The following is a 23,654-nucleotide window of genomic DNA, read 5'->3' on the forward strand; positions in this document are numbered from 1 at the left end:
TTTATAGACTACACTCCATGTAGTGATGTGCGGGCCGACCCAATACCAACGTGCCAGACGGGTTCGGGTCGACCTTGCACTGCTCGCCCCTTTTGTGACGTCATCGGTCGGGTGAGCAGACGCGAGCCTATAAAACCAAAACCCCGAAGTCGGCATTTGAAGGTGGCGGGTGGGGAGAGCAGGAGAAGAGCACAACCTGCACCCACCCACGAGCAGTGCGAGGTCGACCCGAACCCGCCCAGCCCGCTGGTATCGGGTCGGCCTGCACATCTCTACATGGATAGTAAACTAGTTTGGTTTCCCTGCTTGGTTTGTGCTGGATTTTTAATTTTTTCCTCTTCAATAAACAATGCTAGACTGTTGGGTTAAAGGTTGTACAGTGGCAACTATACATAAGATAGAGAGTCACACTCTAATACAGTGATCCCCAACCAGTAGCTCGTGACCAACATGTTGCTCTCCAACCCCTTGGATGTTGCTCCCAGTGACCTCAAAGCAGGTGATTATTTTTAAATTCCAGGCTTGGAGGCAAGTTTTGGTTGTATAAAAACCAGATACACTGCCAAACAGAGCCTCAATGTAGGTTTACAATCCACATAGGGGCTACCAAATGGCCAATCACAGCACTTATTTAGCACCCCAAGAACATTTTTCATGCTTGTGTTGCTCCCCAACTCCTTTTACTGCTGAATGTTGCTCACGGGTTCAAAAGGTTGGGGATCCCTGCTCTAATACATTCAATGCACCTACTTTCAGTACTAGTTGGGGCACAGCGGCAAAGGGAGCTCCTGGACACCCAATTAATGGAGGTGTCTTTCCCCTTTTTTTTTTTTTTTTCTGGGTGGCTGTTTGTCTTTTAATTTTATACAAGAGCAAAGTTTAACATGAAACTGTAAGCATAAAGAAACATGGCCTGTGTTTAACCCCCCTGAGCCAGTAAAAAGGCTGCTATAGATTGGAGACACCCACAAACAAAGCAGCAGCAGCAGCTTAAGTCTAGTTTTGGGAGGACAGTTATAAAGGAATGCGGAGTCCTCATGAGCCAATATTTATAGTATTTCTAAATATACTTTTTCCTACACTAAACAGAGAAAGAGACGACTGAGGAGGCGATAGATGGGGGTATCAGGGATTATCTGATATTTCCCTCCTCCAATATACAAAGCTCTATACACAGCTAATGGGACATATATGCATGTATACTTTGTATACTAATTCAAACATGGTTTAGGCTACACAGTGTATAACAGAGCATCAAATAATAGAAACACTAAAGCCTTTAAACTGATTGGCCTATAGGGTCATTGATGCCGCACTGCTTTCCTGGATTCGGTGCATTCCTAGTACAGACTATTGAGAAAAACCATTAAGCTTTTTACCTTTTAGTTTAGTATAATGCTATTACTGGTGTATAATTACAAAGCAAACATTCTGACAAAGAGAGCACAAGACAAAGTATTTTCTTTTAAATATACGTTTACTTTAAATTCCATCTTAATCCCATATTGTTGAAGCCTGAATGGAGGCGGATAAAGTCCACTATAGTACTGGTTTAATGCACTCAATGCATTGTGTACAGCCGTTTCATTGCTAAAAGAACAGATAATTGTCCCTTTGATGGGCTTGCAGGAACAGCCCTTAACAAGATGATCCAGCAGGAACAACATTACTGAAGAAGAATCCATGGTGCAGTGAACTGTAGCCCACAAAATACCAGCAGCCCAGAAAACACAATTTTATTGAAGCCAGAGATGGAGCGAGTGTCACGTCCGAGAAGAGAAGTATTAATACCAAATTAAAAAGAAGTGCCCTTTAAAATCACCTCCAATGAGGGTTAAAGGCACAACTTCAGAGAGACTTATATGTCCATTCAAGGTTGCAGAGGAAGAGATAAAATAGAATCTTGAAGTCTGACTCCCTGGCAGAGAACAGTCGCCAAGCGTGGTGGTACTGCCGAGAGAAATAAAGATGTAAAAACCAAGGTACAGCTGTGCAAATATACTTGTTATCTGCATTACTAGAACATATGTAAAGCAAAAAAAGGGGGACAGGCACTGTGTGCAAAGAACAAGGACACCATCAGTTAAAGTTTTTCTTTTATGAAACAGAATTTTACAATATTCAGCTCTTCAATCGACTTTTGTTTAAAGGGGGAGTTCACCTTCAAGTTAACTTTTAATATGTTATATAATTCTAAGCAACTTTTCAATTGGTCTTCATTATTTTGACCATTTTGCCTTCTTCTTCTGACTCTTTCCAGCTTTCAAATGGGGGTCACGGACCCCGTCGGAAAACAAATGCTCATTAAAGCTGCAAATGTATTGTTATGGCTACTTTTTATTACTCATCGTTCTATTCAGACCTCTCCTATTAATATCCCATATTCTGATTCAAATCAATGCATGGTTGCTGTGGTAATTTGGACCCTAGCAACCAGTTTGCCGACATAGCAAACTGGAGAGCTGCTGAATAAAAAGCTAAATAACTCAAATACCACAAATAATGAAAAAGGAAAACCAATTGCAAATTGTCTCAGAATGCCACTCCCTACATCATACTAAAAGTTAACGCAAGGGTGAACAACCCCTTTAACAGTATAACCCCGTAATCATAAAACACGGCCAACAACCAAGGGACCAAAGTTAACCAGGCAAATACTGTTTGCACTGTTATTATAGAACATTTTTGCCTTTTAGAAGAATAGTTGCAGGCTTTTAAACCGATGAAAAATCCAATACTCGTGCAAGAAGTGCCACCTTGTGTTAGAGATGTATCACTGCACTTTAATTTCAATATATTTGTTCAGTACTGACTTCACTATTAAGGAAGGGTTATTATTATTAACATGTATTTATATAGCGCCAACATATTGCGTAGCACTGTGGGGTTACATTATTCATTTTTTTTAAAGGTGTTATTCACCTTTGCAATAACGTTTAGTATGATGTAGAGAGGGATAGTCTGAGACAATTTGCAATTGTTTTTATTTTATTATTATTTGTGGTTTTTGAGTTATTTAGCTTTTTACTCAGGAGCTCTTCAATTTGCAATTTCAGCAGTCATGAACTGATTTGAATAAGAGACTGGAATAATAGGAGAGCCTTAAATAGAAAGATTTATACTAAAAAGTAACAACAACAATACATTTGTAGCCTTACAAAGCATGTTTTTTAGAAGGGAGTCAGCGAAAGCTGCAAAGAGTCAGAAGAAAAAGGCAAATAACTATAAAACTATGAAAAATAAATAATGAAAACCAGTTGAAAAGTTGCTTAGAATTGGCCATTCTAGAACATACTATAAGTTACCTTAAAGGTGTGGCTGTGCTTACAATTTAGATAGTGTATGACAAACAGACATTTACCAGATCTTTAGGGGACTACTCTTCCACTGGGATAATTTCTTCAGTTACAAAGAACTCAATGGTCTCCTCTTCCCAGTCTTCCACATTGCTGTCCAGCAAATCGGTGTCCACACCTAGGGAGAGAATTGCTTATAGTTACAAACGTTCCTGTTTCCATGCAATTAAACTTGAAATGTCCGTTACCATTCCCCTTTAACAGAGACAAGTGTAAACGAGCGGTTACCTCCTCTGATCTCCAGACGGGCAGTTTTCTGTTCCATGTATAGTTTTGTTGCCATCTCCCGGTATGTCTTATACTCTTCCATCATGGCTCGTCTGCGTTCTATCAGTTCCTTTAGAAAGAAAAGAATCAGCCAATGTAAGATTCAATGAAACCATTGAAGGGAAGTTATTTCTAGAGAGAAAAATATTAATGCTGATGCAATATTATTTATACCAATATTCTGCAGAACCGTATAATAGCTGGGAGTATACTGTGAACATGCACATTAGAATTTATGCAGGTTTTAGAACAAAACATACATTAAAGGTTTTTCAAATACACTAATGCTGCTTTTTAGGGTCGAATTTTTAAAGAGACAGGACATGATAAATTTCGATATTTGAATTTTCCTTTTTTTTTTTTTCAAATTTGAATCAATTTTGGACAATTCCCTAGTCGAAGTACACACAAAAATAGCTAGAAATTAGAATTTTTTGAATGCAAATTTTCGCTTTGACCCTAGATAAAAATTCGAACCAAAACATTTCAAATTTCAAGCAATTTTTTGTGTACGTTGACTAGGGAATTGTTCAAATTCGATTTTGAAAATAATTTGAAATTTCACTTTTTATCAAGGGTCGAAGTGAAAATTCGAATTTCGAGCTATTTTTTGTGTACTTTGACTAGGGAATTGTCCAAAGTCGATTCGAATTTGAAAAAAAAAATGGAAAATTCATTGATCAAGGGTCGAAGTGAAAATTCGAATTCAATAAAATTAGAATTTCGAACTATTTTTTGTGTACTTCGACTAGAGAATTGTCCAAGTTTCGATTGGAATTTGAAAAAAAATTCAAATATCGAAATGTACCGTCTCTTTAAAAATTCAACTTCGACCATTCGCCATCTAAAACCTGACGAATTGCTGTTTTAGCCTATGGGGGACCTCCTAGAACCAATTTGTAGTCAATTGGTTTTAGAAAAAAACATTGAATTGAATTCGATCGAATATGACTTTACTTCTATTCGTACGATTCCAACAAAAACGGCCTATTTTTTTTTTTTTTTAAATACATTATGGTTGGTCTTTTTTATTCGAAATTTGACCCTTGATAAATCTGCCTCGTAGTGTCCTTGTTTCCTAGGAGGGAAGACCATTAACCTTCACATTTCTGAGAACACTCCACACAGCTGGAGACTAGAAACTGCATACACATATTCAGTCTGAACACTCTATAATCAGCATGAGGATTTCGAGTGGATCATAAAAGAGTTACAAGCTACAATTTTTCAGCATACCATTTAAAATCAAACGTACCTTTGAGGCTTTGGTTTGGCTTAACCGATCTTTTTGTTCAAATATCTTGGAGTACTTCTTCAAATCCTTTTTGATTTGCTGTTTTAAAACAGATAAAACACACATTGTATAATCACAACTCCAACACATTGATACTTTATTTTTAAAAAAAAACGTCTAACATCAACAGAAAGCTCTGCATACCTTTATTTGATCTTGGCTAAGCAATGATGGAGGCCTTGGTCTCCAGAGAAGCTGGCAGAATCTGTCCTTGTTGTTCTTCTGAAGAAGGCGGCCTTGGAATGTCCACATCCAGTAAGCGTTATCCACCTGTAAGGAACACATTTCAGTTGAAATTTATTCCCCATCCAGACACAACAAAAGTAAGCAATGAAAGAAGGCCAACATGACATAAAAGAACAAACAGCAATGACGACTATGCAGTTAAGAGTGACGCAGTATAGGATGGGGTTATAGGAATGGCTGCAACAATTTGAATCAAACTTTAAAGGACTAATAAAAGATATGGCGCAATTGTGCATAGCGGTTTACTTGCAGAGACTGAAAAGAAAAGCAGGAGGAGGAAAAAGAAAAATGAACAGAAGATGAGGTTTGCAAGATAAATCTAAGGCTCTTACTTTATGGCTCCACCATGAAACAGATGTGATAACATAGCGCCCAGTTGGATCCCATTCCACATCAGAGGCTGTATAGTGTTCAGCTATATTCATAATAGTGCAGTCAGACGTGTCAACAAAGGCTAAAGCCCCGTTCATGCTGCAAAAGAAACGATATTCAGTCACATGTAGATGAATGCGATGAAGTTTATTCGTGTTACTGGCGATGTAAAGAATAAAGGCTCTAGATATTTCATATACCAGTTGTGTCCAAGCTTAGCCTTGAAATGTGCCAGGCCTTGGTCTCCCACTGAAGTACTAATGTTTTTATATTGATATGATAAAAGTATACTTTTTAACATCGCTGAGTATATCCAATTTTGCAGAGCTCCCTTCAATCTCTCCATCATCAGCTCTTATATATATACTGATAATGCCGTCATTTACTGTCAGGAACAGAACTACATCTTCCCATGCTGCTAATAAGCTGTGTGCCTCGGTCACTCCTTATCCAATGTGCACTTTGTTAAACACATGCTGAAGTTATTAAAGGGATCCTGTCATCAGAAAACATGTTTTTTTCAAAACGCATCAGTTAATAGTGCTACTCCAGCAGAATTCTGCACTGAAATCCACTTCTCAAAATAGCAAACAGATTTTTTTTTTATATTCAAATTTGAAATCTGATATGGGGCTAGACATATTGTCAATTTCCCAGCTGCCCCTGGTCATGTGACTTGTGCCTGCACTTTAGCAGAGAAATGCTTTTTGGCAGGCTGCTGTTTTTCCTTCTCAATGTAACTGAATGTGTCTCAGTGGGACATGGGTTTTTACTATTGAGTGTTGTTCTTAGATCTACCAGGCAGCTGTTATCTTGTGTTAGGGAGCTGCTATCTGGTTACCTTCCCATTGTTCTTTTGTTTGGCTCCTGGGGGGGGGAAAGGGAGGGGGGTCATATCACTCCAACTTGCAGTACAGCAGTAAAGAGTGATTGAAGTTTATCAGAGCACAAGTCACATGACTTGGGGCAGCTGGGAAATTGACAATATGTCTAGCCCCATGTCAGATTTCAAAATTAAATATAAAAAAAACTTGTTTGCTCTTTTGAGAAATGGATTTCAGTGCAGAATTCTGCTGGAGCAGCACTATTAACTGATGCATTTTGAAAAAATTTTTTTTCCCATGACAGTATCTCTTTAAGATCAATGTAGGCAGCTTGTAAGCAGTACAGCACATGTGGAGGCAAGTTTTGGTTGCATAAAAAACAGGTGTACTGCCAAACAGATTCTCCTGTAGGCTGCCAGTCCACATAGGGGCTACCAATAGAAAATCACAGCCCTTATTTGGCATAACCCAGGAACATTTTTCATGCTTGTTTTGCTCCCCAACACTTTTTACATATGAATGTTGCTCACGGGTAAAAAGGTTGAGGATTCCTGTGCTATGACAGTCAGCACCCCCCTCTGCAACCAGCATCAGTAGTTTGATAAGTTTAAAAGCTCCGTTCTTGTTTCACAGAAAGCTGCTCTCCTTCTGCAGCTCCCCCCTCCCCTTTCACTACTCATGTGGAAATAGTGAGACACATGAGTGTGCTGCTCCAGTTTGATTTTGCTGCTTATCGAATACTCACGTGTGTCACTACTCACATATAAACTAATATGTGGCAGGGAAGAGAAGTTGTAAGGAAAGTTACCAGTCCACCTTTATTTCCACATGAGTAGTGAAAGGGGAGGGGGGAGCTGCAGAAGGAGAGCAGCTTTCTGTGAAACAAGAATGGAGCTTTTAGGGCAGGGGCAGATTCGGGGGAGATTTAGTCGACGGGCGACTAATTGCCTCTTCTGCGGGGCGACAATCTCACCGAACTGCCTTCCGCCTGCTATAATGAGAAAACGCCAGCGCAATGGCACTCATGGCGCTTCGATTTCCGAAGTTGCCCCATGAGGAAACTTCGGAAATCGAAGCACTGCGAGTGCATTGGGGCTGGCGTTTTCTCATTATAGAAGGCGGAAGGCAGTTCGGTGAGATTGTGGCCACGCATGATTAGGCAATTAGTCGTCAGGCGAATAAATCCCCCCCAATCTGCCCGTGTGTCCCGCCCTTAAACTTATCAAACTACTGATGCTAGTTGCAGAGGGGGTGCTGGCTCAGAGGAGAGAAGACGTTTCTTAATAAATCTATAAGGGAACAGAACGAAGGAGCCTTTGAAGCCACTGAGCTACCGATGTGTCTTTACACAGCACTGACTGACAGCAGGAACAGCCAATGAGAGAGGACAGAGCTGTTATGCAAATAAACCCGACCCCGACCTCAGAGCTAGCCAGAGGCAGGTAGGAGAGAAGCATCTAGAGATAGATTCACTATAATGACAGCAATGTTTTAAAAACTGTACATTTTTTTAATACATTATATTTAGACATTTAATAACTTGCAATGCAATGATTGTTTTTACAAATTTAAAATTTTGCAATAGTTCCCCTTAAAAAGTAGCACAGCGAGAGTCTTGCTTAAAAAAATAATAATAAAAAAATAAAAAAAGGGACAAGGAAATCTTCAAAGTAGACACTGGGGGAGATAGCCAGGCAAAAGGCAAGCAGGTATAACAGACACAAGCATGATGCTGAGATTGCACAGAACTACACACCTTCTAAGCCCAGCCAATACCAAAAACTGCCCCTGAGGACTCCAGAAGATCGTGTTAGCTTGCTGTTTGTCATACATTTCTGAAAAATGGGAGAAGAAAAAGTTACACAAAATATAAACACAGCCACTAGTTAGGCAAGCGGTAGTAATACTAGAACAGAGGAAAGAAAATTGTAGTTAAAAAAAAAGTCTTACTTATAAGCTCAATTTTGCCGTTGTTTTTGACATGGTAGAATGAAACAGATATCCGGGGGACTTCACCATGCAGCACTGCAAACTTGCTTCCGTTAGGTTCCCAGGCAAAGGCAATGATTCCATCTATCATAGAAATAAAAATGTAAATCAAAACACAGACAGGCACCTGATTATATAAAAAAAAGGCAGATACAAAAAAAAAAAAGCATGTTGGGCTTATATCAATCTTATATACTGATATATAAAAGTAAAATGAAAATGCATAATTTTCATTTTACTTTTATATATCAGTTCCCAAAATATGTGCTGAAGGCTACTGAAGGCCACTGATCCTCTGTAAAGTACAGGTATGTGACCGGTTATCCAGAATGCTAAAGACATGGTGTTTGCCGGACAAGTGGTCTTTCCATAATTTAGATCCCCATACTTTGTCTACTAAACCCCCACTACTAAGTGGTGATTAACTAATTGAAAGCAAAAACAGAAAAGTGTTGCTAAGGCAATTCATTCTTGTGCCAGATTTTCTTATCCATCATACTACTTTCTTAAACTCTGAACCTAAGACATAAACTGTATAAAGGCTAAGAGAGATCTACTTGCCTTTCATTTCTACTACATCTACTGGAACCTGCTTTTCTCGCATTCTGAAGATCTCAAAATTGGTCACCATTCCCTAAAGGAAAAAAATATATATATGAATTAGCTTATTTGTCTTTACCCCATCAAAATATACATTAAGCTAATCAACCTGAAAGATACGAGCAGTAAAGTGGAGAACAGAATGCAGGTGTCACCTACCTGGGTTCCTTTAGGTGTTCTGTCGACTTTCACACACAGATAATCACCGTTCTTTTGCCAGTGAAGCTTGCAGTCAACAACATTGAACAGATTCCTAACTCGGATTTCCTGTCTGGTAGGCATCTGCATTAAAGTCACCCTGGCAGGGATGTCTTTGTCTTCTGGTACCCAAAATGCTATGATGTTACCTCCAGGAGACCAAGAGAAGTCCCTGTTGAAAAATAAAAATGTTTTATTCAATACAAGAGCTATGACACTTACATTTTAGCCTAATTCTGCTACAACAACATGCATTCTTTCTAACTTACTGCTGATAGGCTTCTTAATTCCAATTAGATAGATATCCCACTCATAGTATTTAGTCTGAAACCAAATAGCTACCAATAAAAAAACACCCCTTCTTCATCAGACAGAGGCACTGTACACTAGATAAGGCTGTCTTTTTTTTCTCAACTGTGCCCAACTTTTCCCTAAAAGCATATTTTCCAGAATGCAAGAAAACTACTGTATAGGCTGTTCATACATCAGTATTATGTGGCACTACACTCAACACAACAGAGCAGATAGGACTTGTTTAAACAAAATGGGTCTTTTCAAATGAAACATGTTTAGATGTAGAGGAGAGAGCAAGTCTGTTCATCTGAATGTTTTTGGTTAGGGTTACAAATCATTTCATGTGTAGTCTGAATTAGCATGAAGGTCACTTACTTGATTCCAGTAATCTTCAAACTCTTTTTATCCAAAAGGCCCATGGACTAGTAAAAAACAGAAACAAGACGGAACATTCATTTATTTCACTGATTTACTACAGCAAGTCAGAGTTTATTGCATGGTCTGTAAACAAGGTTTAAAATGCACACAATGGGTGTTTAATCCATCTACAGCAGGCATGTAAAAACTCCAGCCAGTGGGCAAATTGTGGCCGGTTTTCAATTTCAGACTGGCCTGCAGCCTTAAACAAGGATTCGCCCATTCAAGGGCAAGCCCAGATAGAGGCGTCTATCCTCTTGTTGCGCCGGCAACCGCACGTTAGCGTGTGACATCATGACATCACTGGATTAGGCGCTAGTTCTTGCCGGAAGCTGCCACTGAGCTGTGCGCAAGCTGTTCACCCAGTTTTGCTGCAGGACTTGTCGCACCCACCATGCTGGCAGTTTACTACTTTGGGTGGCTGGTCTCAACATTTGAAGAGCACAGAATGTACAACATGCCCACTCTATTTGGTGCAAAGCTTGACTGAACATTTTGGCACCAGATGCATCTCTGGTGATGAAAACTTATCTTTATTTAATGTTTGTGTTAGGTCACCTATTTGCTTTTATCTGCACCACGTTCTCCAATGACTAAATATGTCAAGACCGACTTGGAATGATTTCATTCTAGAGAAAGTATCAGATTATAATGCCATCTCACCTACTGCCTCTAGAAGCCACTGCATTGGCCACTTTGCTGCCATCTCATAATGGATATCCATGGTCAGTTATTTCATTTCAACACTAGTGGGTAAAGAACACCTGAAAGGGGCCCATCCTACTGGGAACTTGTAAAGCCTTGAATAGTTTCCTATACGGGAGCTTGGGGCAGTCCGAGATATATTAACATGCGCCCAAATGCTTTCAGGGGTTTGTCACAAAACAACTCAGTAATGGTTCAAAGAATGTCACGCTGAATGGTCGGCCCACACATATTTTCACTTCACAAAATCTGGCCCTTGTTGCAAAAAGTTTGGACACCCCTGATCTACAGCAAAACAAATGGCAGATATGAATGTCTTTTAAAGCTAAAAATATATAATGCAGGTCTGGACTGGGATTCAAAATAGGCCCTGGTATTTCAAGTACACAGAGGCCTAAACAGCCCTCCAGCAGCCCACTAAATAGTGACTGTCTATGGCAACTTACAGTAGCCCCTCTGGCATTTGCCAGAACACACAGATTGCCAGTCCAGGCCTGCAATAATTACATTATTGTCACAAGCCCCAAATTCTAAGCATGCATGGCTTCAAGCACTATAAAACATATCGAAATATGTTCTACAGGAGGCGACTTCTTTTGACGCCACCAATATTCTGCTACTAATTTACCATATATTAGCATGTGCCATATTGGCGCTTACAGAGATACCCAATCTCAGTGATACTCCAGGCAACATCTAAGACACAAGATTACAGCGATCAGATCATTTGTCACATGGCAGCTTTGGATTCCTGTTTAATATTCAAACTAAATATTTCTCTTGAAAAAGTGGATGTACTATGACTGGGCTTTGTAAAGCATATGCTGGAGAACAGCATTTGAAACACATATAATGCAAAGAATGCTTATGCTGTAATGGGTTTGCAATATGGGATCACAAATAAGCAACAGAAGGAAAATACTTACAGGTGTTTCATAAATGCTAAGAGTATCAAGGGTCATTCGAGCAAAGAACTTGCCATCGTGACTCCATCTGAAATAAAATGTCAGATTAATATATAATTGAATTAAAAAAAGAAGAAAAAAAGTGTTTTGTTTTTTTTTCGGTACAACTTACTTGAATATAGGCCAGTGTGCAGAGCTCTCGCAGTGAAAGCCTCTTTTATTATGGCCTGTCAGTATGTCCCAGATGATTATGGCCTGTGGTTCTTCTTTAGTGTCCATTAGAGGGCTAAATGTAACCAGATATCTAAGACACAGAGAGAGCAAAACAATTATCCATCTTTGCTTGCTAGTATATACAGTAAACTAATACAGGAGTGTGTACAGACCAGCAAACGGGTCACTTGTTTACTACTAAATTAATATGGGTTGTCTGGTGTCTCCTGTAACATGAAATGTCTCTGTATAAATTACTACACAAACTTGGAAGGAATGAGCAGAACCATGTGTGTATGGCAGGGAAGAGGAAATAAAATGTACCTTTCACATGGTGAAAAGTCGATGAGTTGTACACCCTGGTGGCTGAATCTCTGAATTTGCTTGAACTTTTCTCCACCCCAAAGTGCAATGCCTCTCTGATGAAACGTGGCAAGGTAAGTGCCTTTTGGAGACCAGCGTACATATGTCTCAGTCCATCTCTAGAAAAACAAGTTCAATCAAAACCAAGTAATTACCGTAAACAATAATACGACGAGTAACACTATCAAATGCAGCACCGTGGTAATTGGTGTGTCTCGGCATAATTTGTTTTAGGTATGTGTCTATGTGTTACCAGTCTAAACCACTCCCAAAAGATAGGGCTCAAATCTATCTTCAACTAAGGGTCTTTTTATTGCAGAAAAATAAATAAAGGACCAACAGCCTGGATTAAGTTATATGTAGTTTGAGGCTAAGGACAAGAAGCAAATCATCAGACAGTTTCATCGCCCCTTGCAGTTTCGTCTACTTGCCCCACAAAGTGGATTTTGGGGCAGAAAATATACACTGGAGAGTTTCTGAATCCAAATACCACTCCACGTGTACAGCGATAGGTGGCTGAATGCAGAATAGAGTATTGGTTGGGCACTGGTATTTTTGAATTAGCCTCAATTTCTGCAGACTGCATGGTCATATGAAGAACCTACCTGCACAGGTATTTGGCTGTATACTTGTTTCTATTAGGTTGTATGTACAGTATGGTTCCATTTTTCTTTATTATAAAACCTGATGCTAAATAGCCATCCACACACTGACATCTGCTGGTAATTTGTGCAAAATGTACTTTGCCTTTCTCTGTATACCATGCAGGTGCCAATTAAAATAGCAGATATAATGTTATGCTGCTGGAGGTTAAACAATTTATACTAGGGATGCACCGAATCCACTATTTGGGATTTGGCCAATACTGAACCGAATCTGCATATGCAAATTAGGGGCAGGAAAGGAAAAAGTGGAAAAATATTCCTCTTTTGTGACGAAGAAAAGTGATTTCCCTACATGCCCCTTATTTACATATGCAAATTAGGATTCAGTTCGGCCTGAAAAAGGCCGAATCCCGAACCAAATCCTGGATTCGGTGCATCCCTAATTTATACCAAGATTAACAAAATGTAAACCTCTTTTATCAAAAATCAATAGAACGCCCCATGAGCCTTTTCAATGGACACATTTGCCACAGAATGAATGCCACACATTTGCAGACATGTATAAACTAGAGACTGAATATTCTTAGGCTGCACTAGACATTAATGCTTGCCATAGAAGAGACCAATATAATGGCTTTACCGGTATTATGTGAATAACAGATACACTTTAAACCCTGACCCTGTACAGAACTGTGAATAAAAGTAGAACATTCATTTTAAGTAATCACCATAGCAGAGCAATGACCTAGTAACATACAGCAACTAAATACTTGAGTCTTTTTGGAATATGTGGAAGATTGAAGGATACAATACAAGCAAATGAAAGCCGCTAGAAAAACTTACTGCTCTCTCCTCAACTGGAACTGGCTCCTTGACATCAGTCCAGAAGATAGAGGTACGATCGCCCGATTCATATATAACACTGAACTGATCTCGGCAGTCAGGATCCTCAAGCCAAGAGCGCAGATTGCCCTGAACAGGATAACCAAATACACAATTCATAAAAAAATAAACTAGACAGGAATCAACTTCAACAATGTGTACTCACTATGACTTGCTAGCCATTGCTTAATTTAAGATTCAACAGTAACTACCACTAACACAAATGTTAAATGGCTACTTTAAGAGAGTAAATCCTGTCTCAACCAGTGTAAGCACTAACTGCTGACCAAAGAAATCTCTCAACAGTCTCATGAGAAACAGGACTCTACAACCTCCTAGAGGCAGGACACTTAAAACTGATTGGATTTGGGTATGGTGTAGGGTAAAGCCAGACTGGACCTGGCACATGCCCTTTATTTGCTATTCAAGCGTCTTAAGACTTCAAGCTTAACCCCATGAGTTCCATGTATCCTCCAGAGACGACAGATGAAAATGTAATCTCTCTCTTGTAGAGAGCTACATACACTAAATAAAGTTATAATAACACCCCAGAAGACAGGGTCCATTTCCCATGATGACAATAAAGGAAATAGGTTGTGCCAGCCTCCAGGTGTATGTGACCTGCGAGGGAAAGCTTTGGCCTTTGTTCTTTTATGGTAGCTTCCTGCCAGAGTCTAAAAAAGATCTAACAAAATAACTGCCTTTTCCAAAAATCCTGCATGTAGAGGTCTGGTGATTTTTATAGAGTGAGCTCTCGTACATCTTCTAGGCAAAAGGAGTCCCCCTATAAGATATATTGGATCTAACTGTCAATGAATATATGACACCCAACTCCTGCGTGAAAAGAGAATGAAGAGAAACAGATGCTGAGAGAGGGATAGGGAAGAAACTTGTTTATTTCAGAAACAGTACAGAATATTTCATTGGTTGTATCTAGAAAACTTCTTATATCAGTATGCTGAAGCTTATATTAAATTTCTATTTTCAAGATAGTTCCCCTTTAAGTTCAGCTGCTGGTGGTGAGTATCACAGAGCAGTTTAATTCTTATGTGTTCAATACCCACTGTTGGGTACAAACGCCCACTTTCTGCTGGGTGGACAACAGCCTGCACAAGAGAGTGAGTCTCAAAACAGGCTCATGCTAATATGTCTTCACAAATTGCTGTATTTTAACATCATTTATCATCATTTATCTTGTATGTAAGATTATACAATTTACAGAACTGTGTGAAAGTACGCAGGAAGAGTAGAATAAAAAGAGCTAAACTTTCAGATATCCCTATCTGGCTGACCCATTTTGATCTATTATAATATTCACTCCCAATTTGCTTAACACAAGAGTTTTAAAACTCAACCATGATCAATAAGTGTACTAGTACTACTGCTACTTCTACTACAACAAATTCAGGTTGCCGGATAGGACAGCACACAAAAAAGTTGCACTTACAAAATCTTTAAATGGTTGTTTTTCAGGGGCATCCCACTCATCTCCAATAACCATGTACCTGGGAAACAAAATGAAAAGAATTATTGTGCATTTAAGGTTCAATTAACGGTTAGAGACTGCACAAACCAGAAAACTCTACGAGCAAGGAAAAGGCAAAATATAAAGACGCACTTGTCAAAATCAGTGAAGAGATTCACGCGGAATGTGTGTTGCTTGTCCAGTTTGTAGCCGTCGGCATTCTTTACCGCATCTTGCGCCTGTGCTGGCAAAGCATACTCCAGAAAAATATATCTAAAAAGAAATGTTAAAATCCAATTATTTCGTATTCAACTTGAGCACCATAACATTGAGATATATAATCCGCTTTTTTTTGTGTTAGCAGGATCAGTTTAACAGAAATGTATATAATAATATATAATAATTGTATAATAATATACTTTTTCGTAGTATGTGTCATTGGGTAATGATAAATAGAAAATTGCCATTTTAAAAAATAAGGGCAGCCCCCTGGGATCGTATGATTCACGGTGCATACAAACACACCAAATGAGCCAATTAACAGACAGTTATTTTCTTTTTCTTCAACACTTGTTACAGTTAGATTTCTAGTATTTCTGGTCAGGTGATCTCTGAGGCGGTTCAAGGCAAGAGATGTAAAAGGGCAATATTTACTAACTATATATATATATATATATATATATATATATATATATATATATATATATATATATATATATATATATATATATATATATATATAGAGATATAGAGATATATACCAGTTTGTATCAAATTAAGTGACATATTAAAGAATCTTATCAAAGTATCTATTCATTTTGGGGGTATAGTTTTAAGAAAAGCTTTAAGAAAAAACTTGAATGTCTAAAACTCGATTGAAAATTACCGGCCCTGAAAACTCGCATCTAATTCGACTAAACGCAAATCAAGTTTTTTCTCCGAAATAAAAAACTGGAATGTCAGAAAGGCTATTAAAATCTTCAAATTGTTCACTGGACCTCTATCATTGACTTCTACATCAACTCGGCAGGTTTTAGGTGGCGAATAGTGGAATTCAAATTGTTCCCAGGGTCAAGGTATGATAAATCTTGAATTCGAATTTGGATTATTTGTGAGTTTTGACCAAAAATCCAACTTGAAATTCGAATTTACTTTTACATACACAAAGTTATAAAATCCCATCTATATTTTTCATTTCTTTGACAAAAGTTCACTGAATCATTCACCTCTTAACTACATATAATATGGGATATGATTTCATATGAATGGAGTAACATAATTAGTCATGAAGTTTGAAAGCAGGTCTAATAACCCATAGCAAGTTTTTATGGCCAAAACTGTAATTCGACTAGAGATTTGTTTAAATTTAAGTTGTTTTTTTTTAAATTCAAATTGGATTTTCGAGATTTATCATATTCTGGCCCGGTAATAACTCAAATTCGACTATTCGCCACCTAAAACCTGCCAAATTGCTGTTTTAGTCAATGAGAGACCTCCTGGGATCAATTTGGAGTTTGTTGCACCCTTCCTGACATTCGAATTTTTAAAACTCAAATCAAATTCAATTCGAATTCGATCCTATTCTCCCGAGTTTTATACATTTCAAATGGTCGAATTTCAAGTTCAATTACTCTCCATTATTTATTTGTTACTGTTTTTCCAAAATCTTAGTTTAAAGTTGAATGTTCGTGTCTCTGGTGTTTGAGCTCAGTAATTCAGGTTCACACTGTTACAATTTTGCAACATTTAGTTGATACATTTCTCAGCAGCATCTCTGGAGTATTAGTAACTATTGTATCAATTCTAACAGCTGCCTGTAATGAAACTCAGGGATTCTGCTCAGCAGGGACAAAGATAAAAAATTTATCAATTTAGATCAATTTACAGGGTCGGCGACCCCCCTCGCAGAGCTGCTTTAGAAGGCTAAAAATGATTCTTTACACTTCAATATTAGAAAAATGGTGACACATAGAAAATAGAAAGTAGTTGGAAAAAGTCGTTATTTCTGGTGAACGATCTGAAAGCAACTGTTTGTTTGAAGGTGAACAACCCCTTTAAGGACAATTTAGGGGCAATTGCAAGAATTTTGTGGCCGTTCTCAGAGTTGAAAATCGTGTAAGTGACAAAACGCTGAAATCACCCAGGGAGCCTTTTGTCTTAACACACTACCAAATTGTACTTATTCGGTTGTGTCAACATACCCTTTGGTGCTGCCTTCTGCTTGTGGATAGAATTCGTTGGTAAGTTTCCCAAATTTGGAGAAGATTTTAACAATGACATTTTTTAGCTTTTCCAAACGGTCAGGTCCAACCTGTGGCACATTATCGACCACGATCACAGAGTCAATACCGTCTGCCTCTTGAGGACGGTCTTTTAGGATATCACCAAGCAACTCTAAAAAGAAAATCAGCCATATTTACACTGAGAAGACTTAATGTTATATTATCCTTGAAAAAGTGTGTTACACATTTCACTGGATTTGAAAGCAATGTGAAAACATATTATGCAATGAAATACTGCAGAGATGTTTGGAGGGCAATGTTTCGGCCACTTCTCTGACATCACGCAGAACAATATTAAAGGGCTGCGTCTATGGATAATACAGTTCTGAAAGAGTTATCTTTCCATATACAGGTATGGGATCCATTATCCGGAAACCCGTTATCCAGAAAGATACAAATTGCGGAAAGGCCATCTCCCGTAGACTCCAGTTTTTTTCTCTGTAATAATAAAACAGTACCTTGTACCTGATCCCAACTAAAATTTAATAATTATTTAAATCAAAACCATTCTATTGGGTTCATTTAATGTTTACATGATTTTCTAGTAGAAGACACAAATTACAGAGATCCATTATCCAGAAAGCCCCAGGTCCCGAGAAATCTGGATAACAGGTCCTATTACCTGTACCAAGAAAGCCTTGTTTTGTCTCCCAGCTGGAACTCACACATATAAAAGATTTTTCTTTTTTCTCCCCAAATACCCTCCATTACCCACAATAACAATCACCTATGTGGGGGCTTATCTGAAATTGTGCCTTGATGCATTTCCAGGCCAGAACCACCTTAAAATCCCTAACAAGAAACACACAAAATGTGTGTGCCATTGCCCTCGCACAACGAGGCATGTTTCTTTAATTCCCATTAACAACATAAGGGTACAAACAGCCCGAAGTATATCAATCAATATACTTGATTTTTTCACAAAATTAAAAGGAATTAAAAAGATGTCAAATATCTTGACATGCCCTTAGCCCGACTTCTGGGTTCCTTTCATAGACCCGTGCCTGGCACGCCAATGATGTCACAAAAGGGGTCGGGTGAACAGGTGCGTTTCTAAAAAAGGAGGCCGGAAGTCGGAAGCAGGCAGTGCAAGGTGGCAGGCAGGGAGAGCAAGAAGCAGAGCTCGACCCAGACCCACCAACAAATGGGGGTGCAAGGTCGGCCCAAACCCACCCGGGAAAACCCGCGGGTATCTGAAGATCACTACAGGCCACATACTGATGTGTTGGCATAACAGCAATACAAGCAACTTATGTGAGTATATATATACACACAAGAGCCATGAATATCCTGTAAATTATATCCTTATAAACAGTGCCTAGTGATGTAATCGGTTATAATTGGAGCTTAGTGATGTCATTTGTCACATGATTCACTGAAACTTGTGTATTATAATAAATAAAGTACCCACGGTTGCAAAATGTGAGGATATTAGAAGTCAGTATGCTTTCAGCCTTGTGCTTTTATACAGGTCACATAACTCTGAGATGACTGATATCTTTATAAATTTCTAGTAGGGGGTACATTAAGCATTATAACCTACATTTTGTTGGGGGGCCGGCGTCAAATTCTGGTCACAGGCATCTGTTTTGGAAGCGCGGAGTCAAATTCGGATGCCCAGTGTCAAATTCGTCGGCCTGGGGCCCCTGTTATAAACGGCGGCGGTTCTGATGTCAGAACGCGCCGTTTATAAGGATATAATTTACAGTCTGGTCCCATATGGAAATGACCAGACTGTAGATTATAACAATGTATGCCCACCCTATGTCAGCACATACTTTAATACATGCTAAGGCAAGCCATAAAAAATATTTGTGGCTTACAAAACAATAGGTGCACAATAAATGCATATTTATATATAAAAACAGAAGAGCTGAAGAAAGGTAGGCCACGTTTTCCCATCTGGCACACAAGCACACACTGTTCCAAAAACATCAGCTTTATCAAAGTCTCTGGCTACTGCTCCACAGCATTCAGTCTTTGCCCGTGAGAAGAAACAAAGAAGCACCCCTACTGCAGCAAACGTATGGGACCTGTTATACAGAATGCACAGGACCTGGGGTTTTCTGGATAAGCGGTCTTTCTGTAATTTGGATCTCCATACTTTAACTAAAAATTCATTTCAACATTAAATAAACCCAATAGGATTGTTTTGGCTCCAATAAAGATTCATTCCTAGTTAGTACAAAGTACTGTATTATTATTATATTAGAAAAAAAGGGAAATCATTTTAAAATGTGAATTTAATATTATGTAGTTTATGGAAGATGGCCTTTCTATAATTCAGAGCTTTCTGTATAATGAATCCTATATCTGTACCAACAATGGCTCAGCTAAAAAGCAGCCAACACACACGGCTCAGACTGGAAGCAGAAGATACACTTGCAGTCACATCAAATCAATGTGACTCTTAAGGTGGCCATACACCGGCCAATAAAAGCTGCCGACAGACCAAGTCGACAACTTATTGGCCCGTGTATGGGGCCCCCCGATGGGCTTCCCCGATCGAGATTTGGCCGAAAGTGGCCAGATATCAATCTGATGGGACTAAAAATCCCGTCGGATCGCGGCCGCATCTGTTCGTTGATGCGGTCCCGCGATCCGACCGTCCATTAGGGCCCACGATCGGATCAGCCCGATATTGCCCACCTCAAGGTGGGCATATCGGGGAGAGATCCGCTCGTTTGGTGACATCGCCAAACGAGCGGATCTCTCCGTGTATGGCCACCTTTAGTGTGAGATTATTAGTTAATACCCAACTAACACAAATGTATATGTATCCTTATTGCACTTCAATTATGAAGAAAAAAGCATCCTGTGACATTGTACAGCAAAGAGATAAACTTGCCAAACTGATGACACTGACATGCTTTTATAGAAAGATAAGAACTGCTGCTCATTTCCTGCCTGCCTCCCTTTAATTAAAGGGGGGTATCCAGTACCATCTCTTTTTTATAAAGGGCCAGTGTATGTTGCAGGGCTGTAAAGAACAGAGGTACAATAGGAACTGCACAGACACAGTTTATATTATTGGTAACAGAAGAAAATGCAATGAGCAAACACATATAAACAGAATATTAATATGGTTGAATCCAATCTTTATTACTCCAAGAAATAGGTATGAAATTCTTGTTCTAATTTACATTATTTCTTTTTACGTTTTAAAGTTATTTGTAATTATAAAAGTGTTTTCTCTTTCCCTTTCTATTCTTTGCACCGCTGGTTTTGACTATTGAATCGATGCAGCAGAAGCCAGCTGAAAAACAGATTTTAAGAAAGGACTTGACTAGAGGATTCAATAACCTCCAGTCAAGCTTTCAACTGAAAATGCTATATGGTTGTTGAGGTCACGGTCGGCAGCAACCAAAGGACACACAGGATTTAATTTGGTGGTTGTTTGATTTGCTATTCTGTTCAGATCCTCTTCCCTTATGTTCATCACTGCTGACGGTTGTGAGAGTAAATAACCCATAGCAACCAGTAGCAGTCAAAATGCCAAGCCTGAGAGCCCATGCTTAAATAAAACAGTAATAATGGCTTTCTTAGAGTGGTGGTTCACCTTTAAGTATGTTATAGTATTGCCAATTCTAAACAACCTTAACAACTGTTAATTTTTTCTTTTTTTATTGTTTTTTTAATTATTTGCCTTCTTAGGACCCCTTTCAGCTTTCAAACGGGGGTCACTGACCTCACCTAAAAACAAATTCTCTGTAAGGCATTAATTGATATTGCTACTTTTTATTACTCATCTATATAGTCAGGCCCTCTGCTATTTACATTCCAGTCTCTTATTAAAATCAATGCATGGTTGTTAGGGTAATTTGGACACCAGCAACCAAAATGCTGAAATTGCAAACGGAATAATAAGCTAAATACGGTAACTAAAAAAAAAAAGATAATAAATGAAAAACAATTGCAAATTAATTGTCTCAGAATATCACTCTACATGATACTAAAAAGTTAAATTAAAGGAGACATATAAGATAAATGAAAAACATCTAATTTTGTACACAATTATAAGTAATATATGGTGTTGCTTTTACATGGTGCTAAAAATTAATATAATCTTTAACAATAGCCCCTTTATTGGAGCTCCCCGTCTGTGATTCAAATGAGGGGTGGGCATGTCCTAACGGCCCCATATCAGAAGCTCAGTAGGAGGGGGACAGCCAATCACAGCCCTGCAGGTACAGTACAGACAGGCTTCAGTTCCCTATCCGGTCCTGCTAGCTGCTGATTGGTTCATGTCTTACAGTGCAGTGAGCTGAGAGCCACAGGCTCCCCTGCACAGCCTGGGAATTCAGGGAGCAGGAAGTGGAAGGGATAATTAGGGTTTTTGCAGAAATATTCAACAAATCAGCCTGAAACACTACTTTTTAAAGCACAATTCTTCTATATCCAAATGAGTATAATGCACTGGTACATTATTTTTTTTTTACACAAAAGGTCTCCTTTAAAGGTGACAACTTTAAAGGGGATCTAATATCAGAAATGAAATGTGCTTATTATGTAGCTATACATAAAACTGAGCCTCTTGCCAGTATACTTCCCTTACTTTTCTGCAATCTTTTTAAAATACAAGAGCTCCTTTAAAAGTGACAACTTTAAAGGAGACATACAAGATAAATGAAAAACGCCTCATTTTATAAGCAATTATAAGTAATATATGATGTTGCTTTTACATGGTGCTAAAAATTAATATTATCTTTAAAAATAGCCCATTTATTGAAGCTCCCTATAGATGTTCTCTAGTCCCTGTCTGTGATTCAAATGAGGGGTGGGCATGTCCCAATGGTCCCTGTCAGAAGCACAGTAGGAGTGGGACAGCCAATCACAGCCCTGCACAGACAGGCTTCAGTTCCCTATCAGGTCCTGCTAGCTGCTGATTGGTTCCTGTCCTACAGTACAGTGAGCTGAGAGCCGTCGGCTCCCGTGCACAGCCTGGGAATTCAGAGAGCAGGAAGTGGAAGGGAGGAATTATTAGGGTTTTTGCAGAAATATTCAATAAATCAGCCTGAAACACTACTTTTTTAAGCACAATTCTTCTATACCCAAATGAGTATAATGCACTGGTACATTCTTATTTATTTTTTTTTTTACACAAAATGTCTCCTTTAAAGGTGACAACTTTAAAGGGGATCTAATATCAGAAATAACGTGTGCTTATTATCTAGCTATACATAAAACTCTTGCCAGTATACTTCCCTTACTTTTCTGCAATCTTTTTAAAATACAAGAGCCTTTACTTTGCCACAAGGTAAAAAGGGGGCAGGTGGGACTCCCACTGTGATGTCCAATCTGCAGCAATCTCGGCTGTCGCTAAACTACAACTCCCACCCCAACACGGACACTACCTGGGGGTACAAGTACCAAAGACATATGGTGCCATGAGACTGTTGTTAGATGTCCAACCTACAGCATTCCAGCTGTTACCAGAAGGATGCTGGGAGTTGTAGATTCCCAACAGCTGGGAGCTGAGCTGCCTCAACATTAATGTAACTAATTGCATCCCTCTGATGAGGGTCCCAGTATTAATGCATTTTCAGGGGAGCCCATTCCTCTATAACACAGGCCCTGTGGCTACAGCACAGACAGAAGGCCGAAGCACCCAGTGATACCTCCAGTGCTCGCACCCCTTCACTCACCCTCATCACTGATATCATCTTCGAATCCCTCCGGATCGCTAAAAGACATCCCCTCTTCCTCCTCCTCCTCGTTGGACTCTTCCCCCTCCTCCTCCATGTCTCTCTCCGGTCGCTCACTCTCCAACATTCCTCGTCGCTTCCCTGTTTGTCTCTGTTCAACCCAACGTGGATTCTGACTTCACCCGTGGCTGCAGTTCTTCTTTCCCCGCGAATAAAGAAAAGCCAAGGCTTCGCGCTACTAACAGGCCATGTGCACTATACTGGGCGCCGGCGGAAAAGGAGCGAACCAAGGCAGGAGGCAGGGGTTACTAGTTCACTCGAATCCGCGTGGTGTCACTCCCAACGCGCGAGATATTAATCACAGAGAAATACATTCTGAAGATTGTTTTCCTTCTGCTTAAATAAATAGGTGACACAAAGGAATTAAACAAAAGTATGCCAGAGATGACCCCCTTCAATGACAAATGGTTTCGTCCAATATGGAGGAAGTGACAGCGCCTCTGTGAAGCTAAATGGCCAATACGGAAGTTCGGGTTGAGGACAATCTATAACTTCCGGAATGCGATTGCTGCGCTTTAATTGTGTCAACAACGTGCAGCTTGAGCGCCTCTTATTTTTAAACTTGAGGCTGTAATCTTGATTTGACGCAAATAAATGTGTCTACGTTCAACTTCTTATAATGTTGTTCTATGGGCTTTTAATTTATAAAAAGTATCAACAGTAATATTGCCT

At 39.1% G+C, this 23,654-nt stretch overlaps 1 protein-coding gene across 1 annotated transcript; it reads right to left on the bottom strand.

Annotated features, from left to right (window-relative positions):
* Positions 1-1,463: 1,463 nt before the first annotated feature.
* On the bottom strand, positions 1,464-23,126 carry eif3b.L (eukaryotic translation initiation factor 3 subunit B L homeolog). The gene is given in 19 exon segments (NM_001096535.1): positions 1,464-1,950; positions 3,362-3,474; positions 3,585-3,693; positions 4,879-4,956; positions 5,062-5,187; positions 5,496-5,634; positions 8,116-8,194; positions 8,310-8,432; positions 8,910-8,982; positions 9,108-9,318; positions 9,816-9,862; positions 11,489-11,555; positions 11,640-11,771; positions 12,005-12,162; positions 13,492-13,620; positions 14,978-15,035; positions 15,149-15,268; positions 17,197-17,389; positions 22,923-23,126. Coding segments are annotated over 18 exon segments (2,067 nt in total). The 5' UTR covers positions 23,050-23,126; the 3' UTR covers positions 1,464-1,950; positions 3,362-3,376.
* Between the last annotated feature and the right edge of the window lie 528 nt (positions 23,127-23,654).

The sequence above is a fragment of the Xenopus laevis genome, chromosome 9_10L, assembly GCF_017654675.1.
Source record: "Xenopus laevis strain J_2021 chromosome 9_10L, Xenopus_laevis_v10.1, whole genome shotgun sequence".
Lineage (NCBI taxonomy): Eukaryota > Metazoa > Chordata > Amphibia > Anura > Pipidae > Xenopus > Xenopus laevis.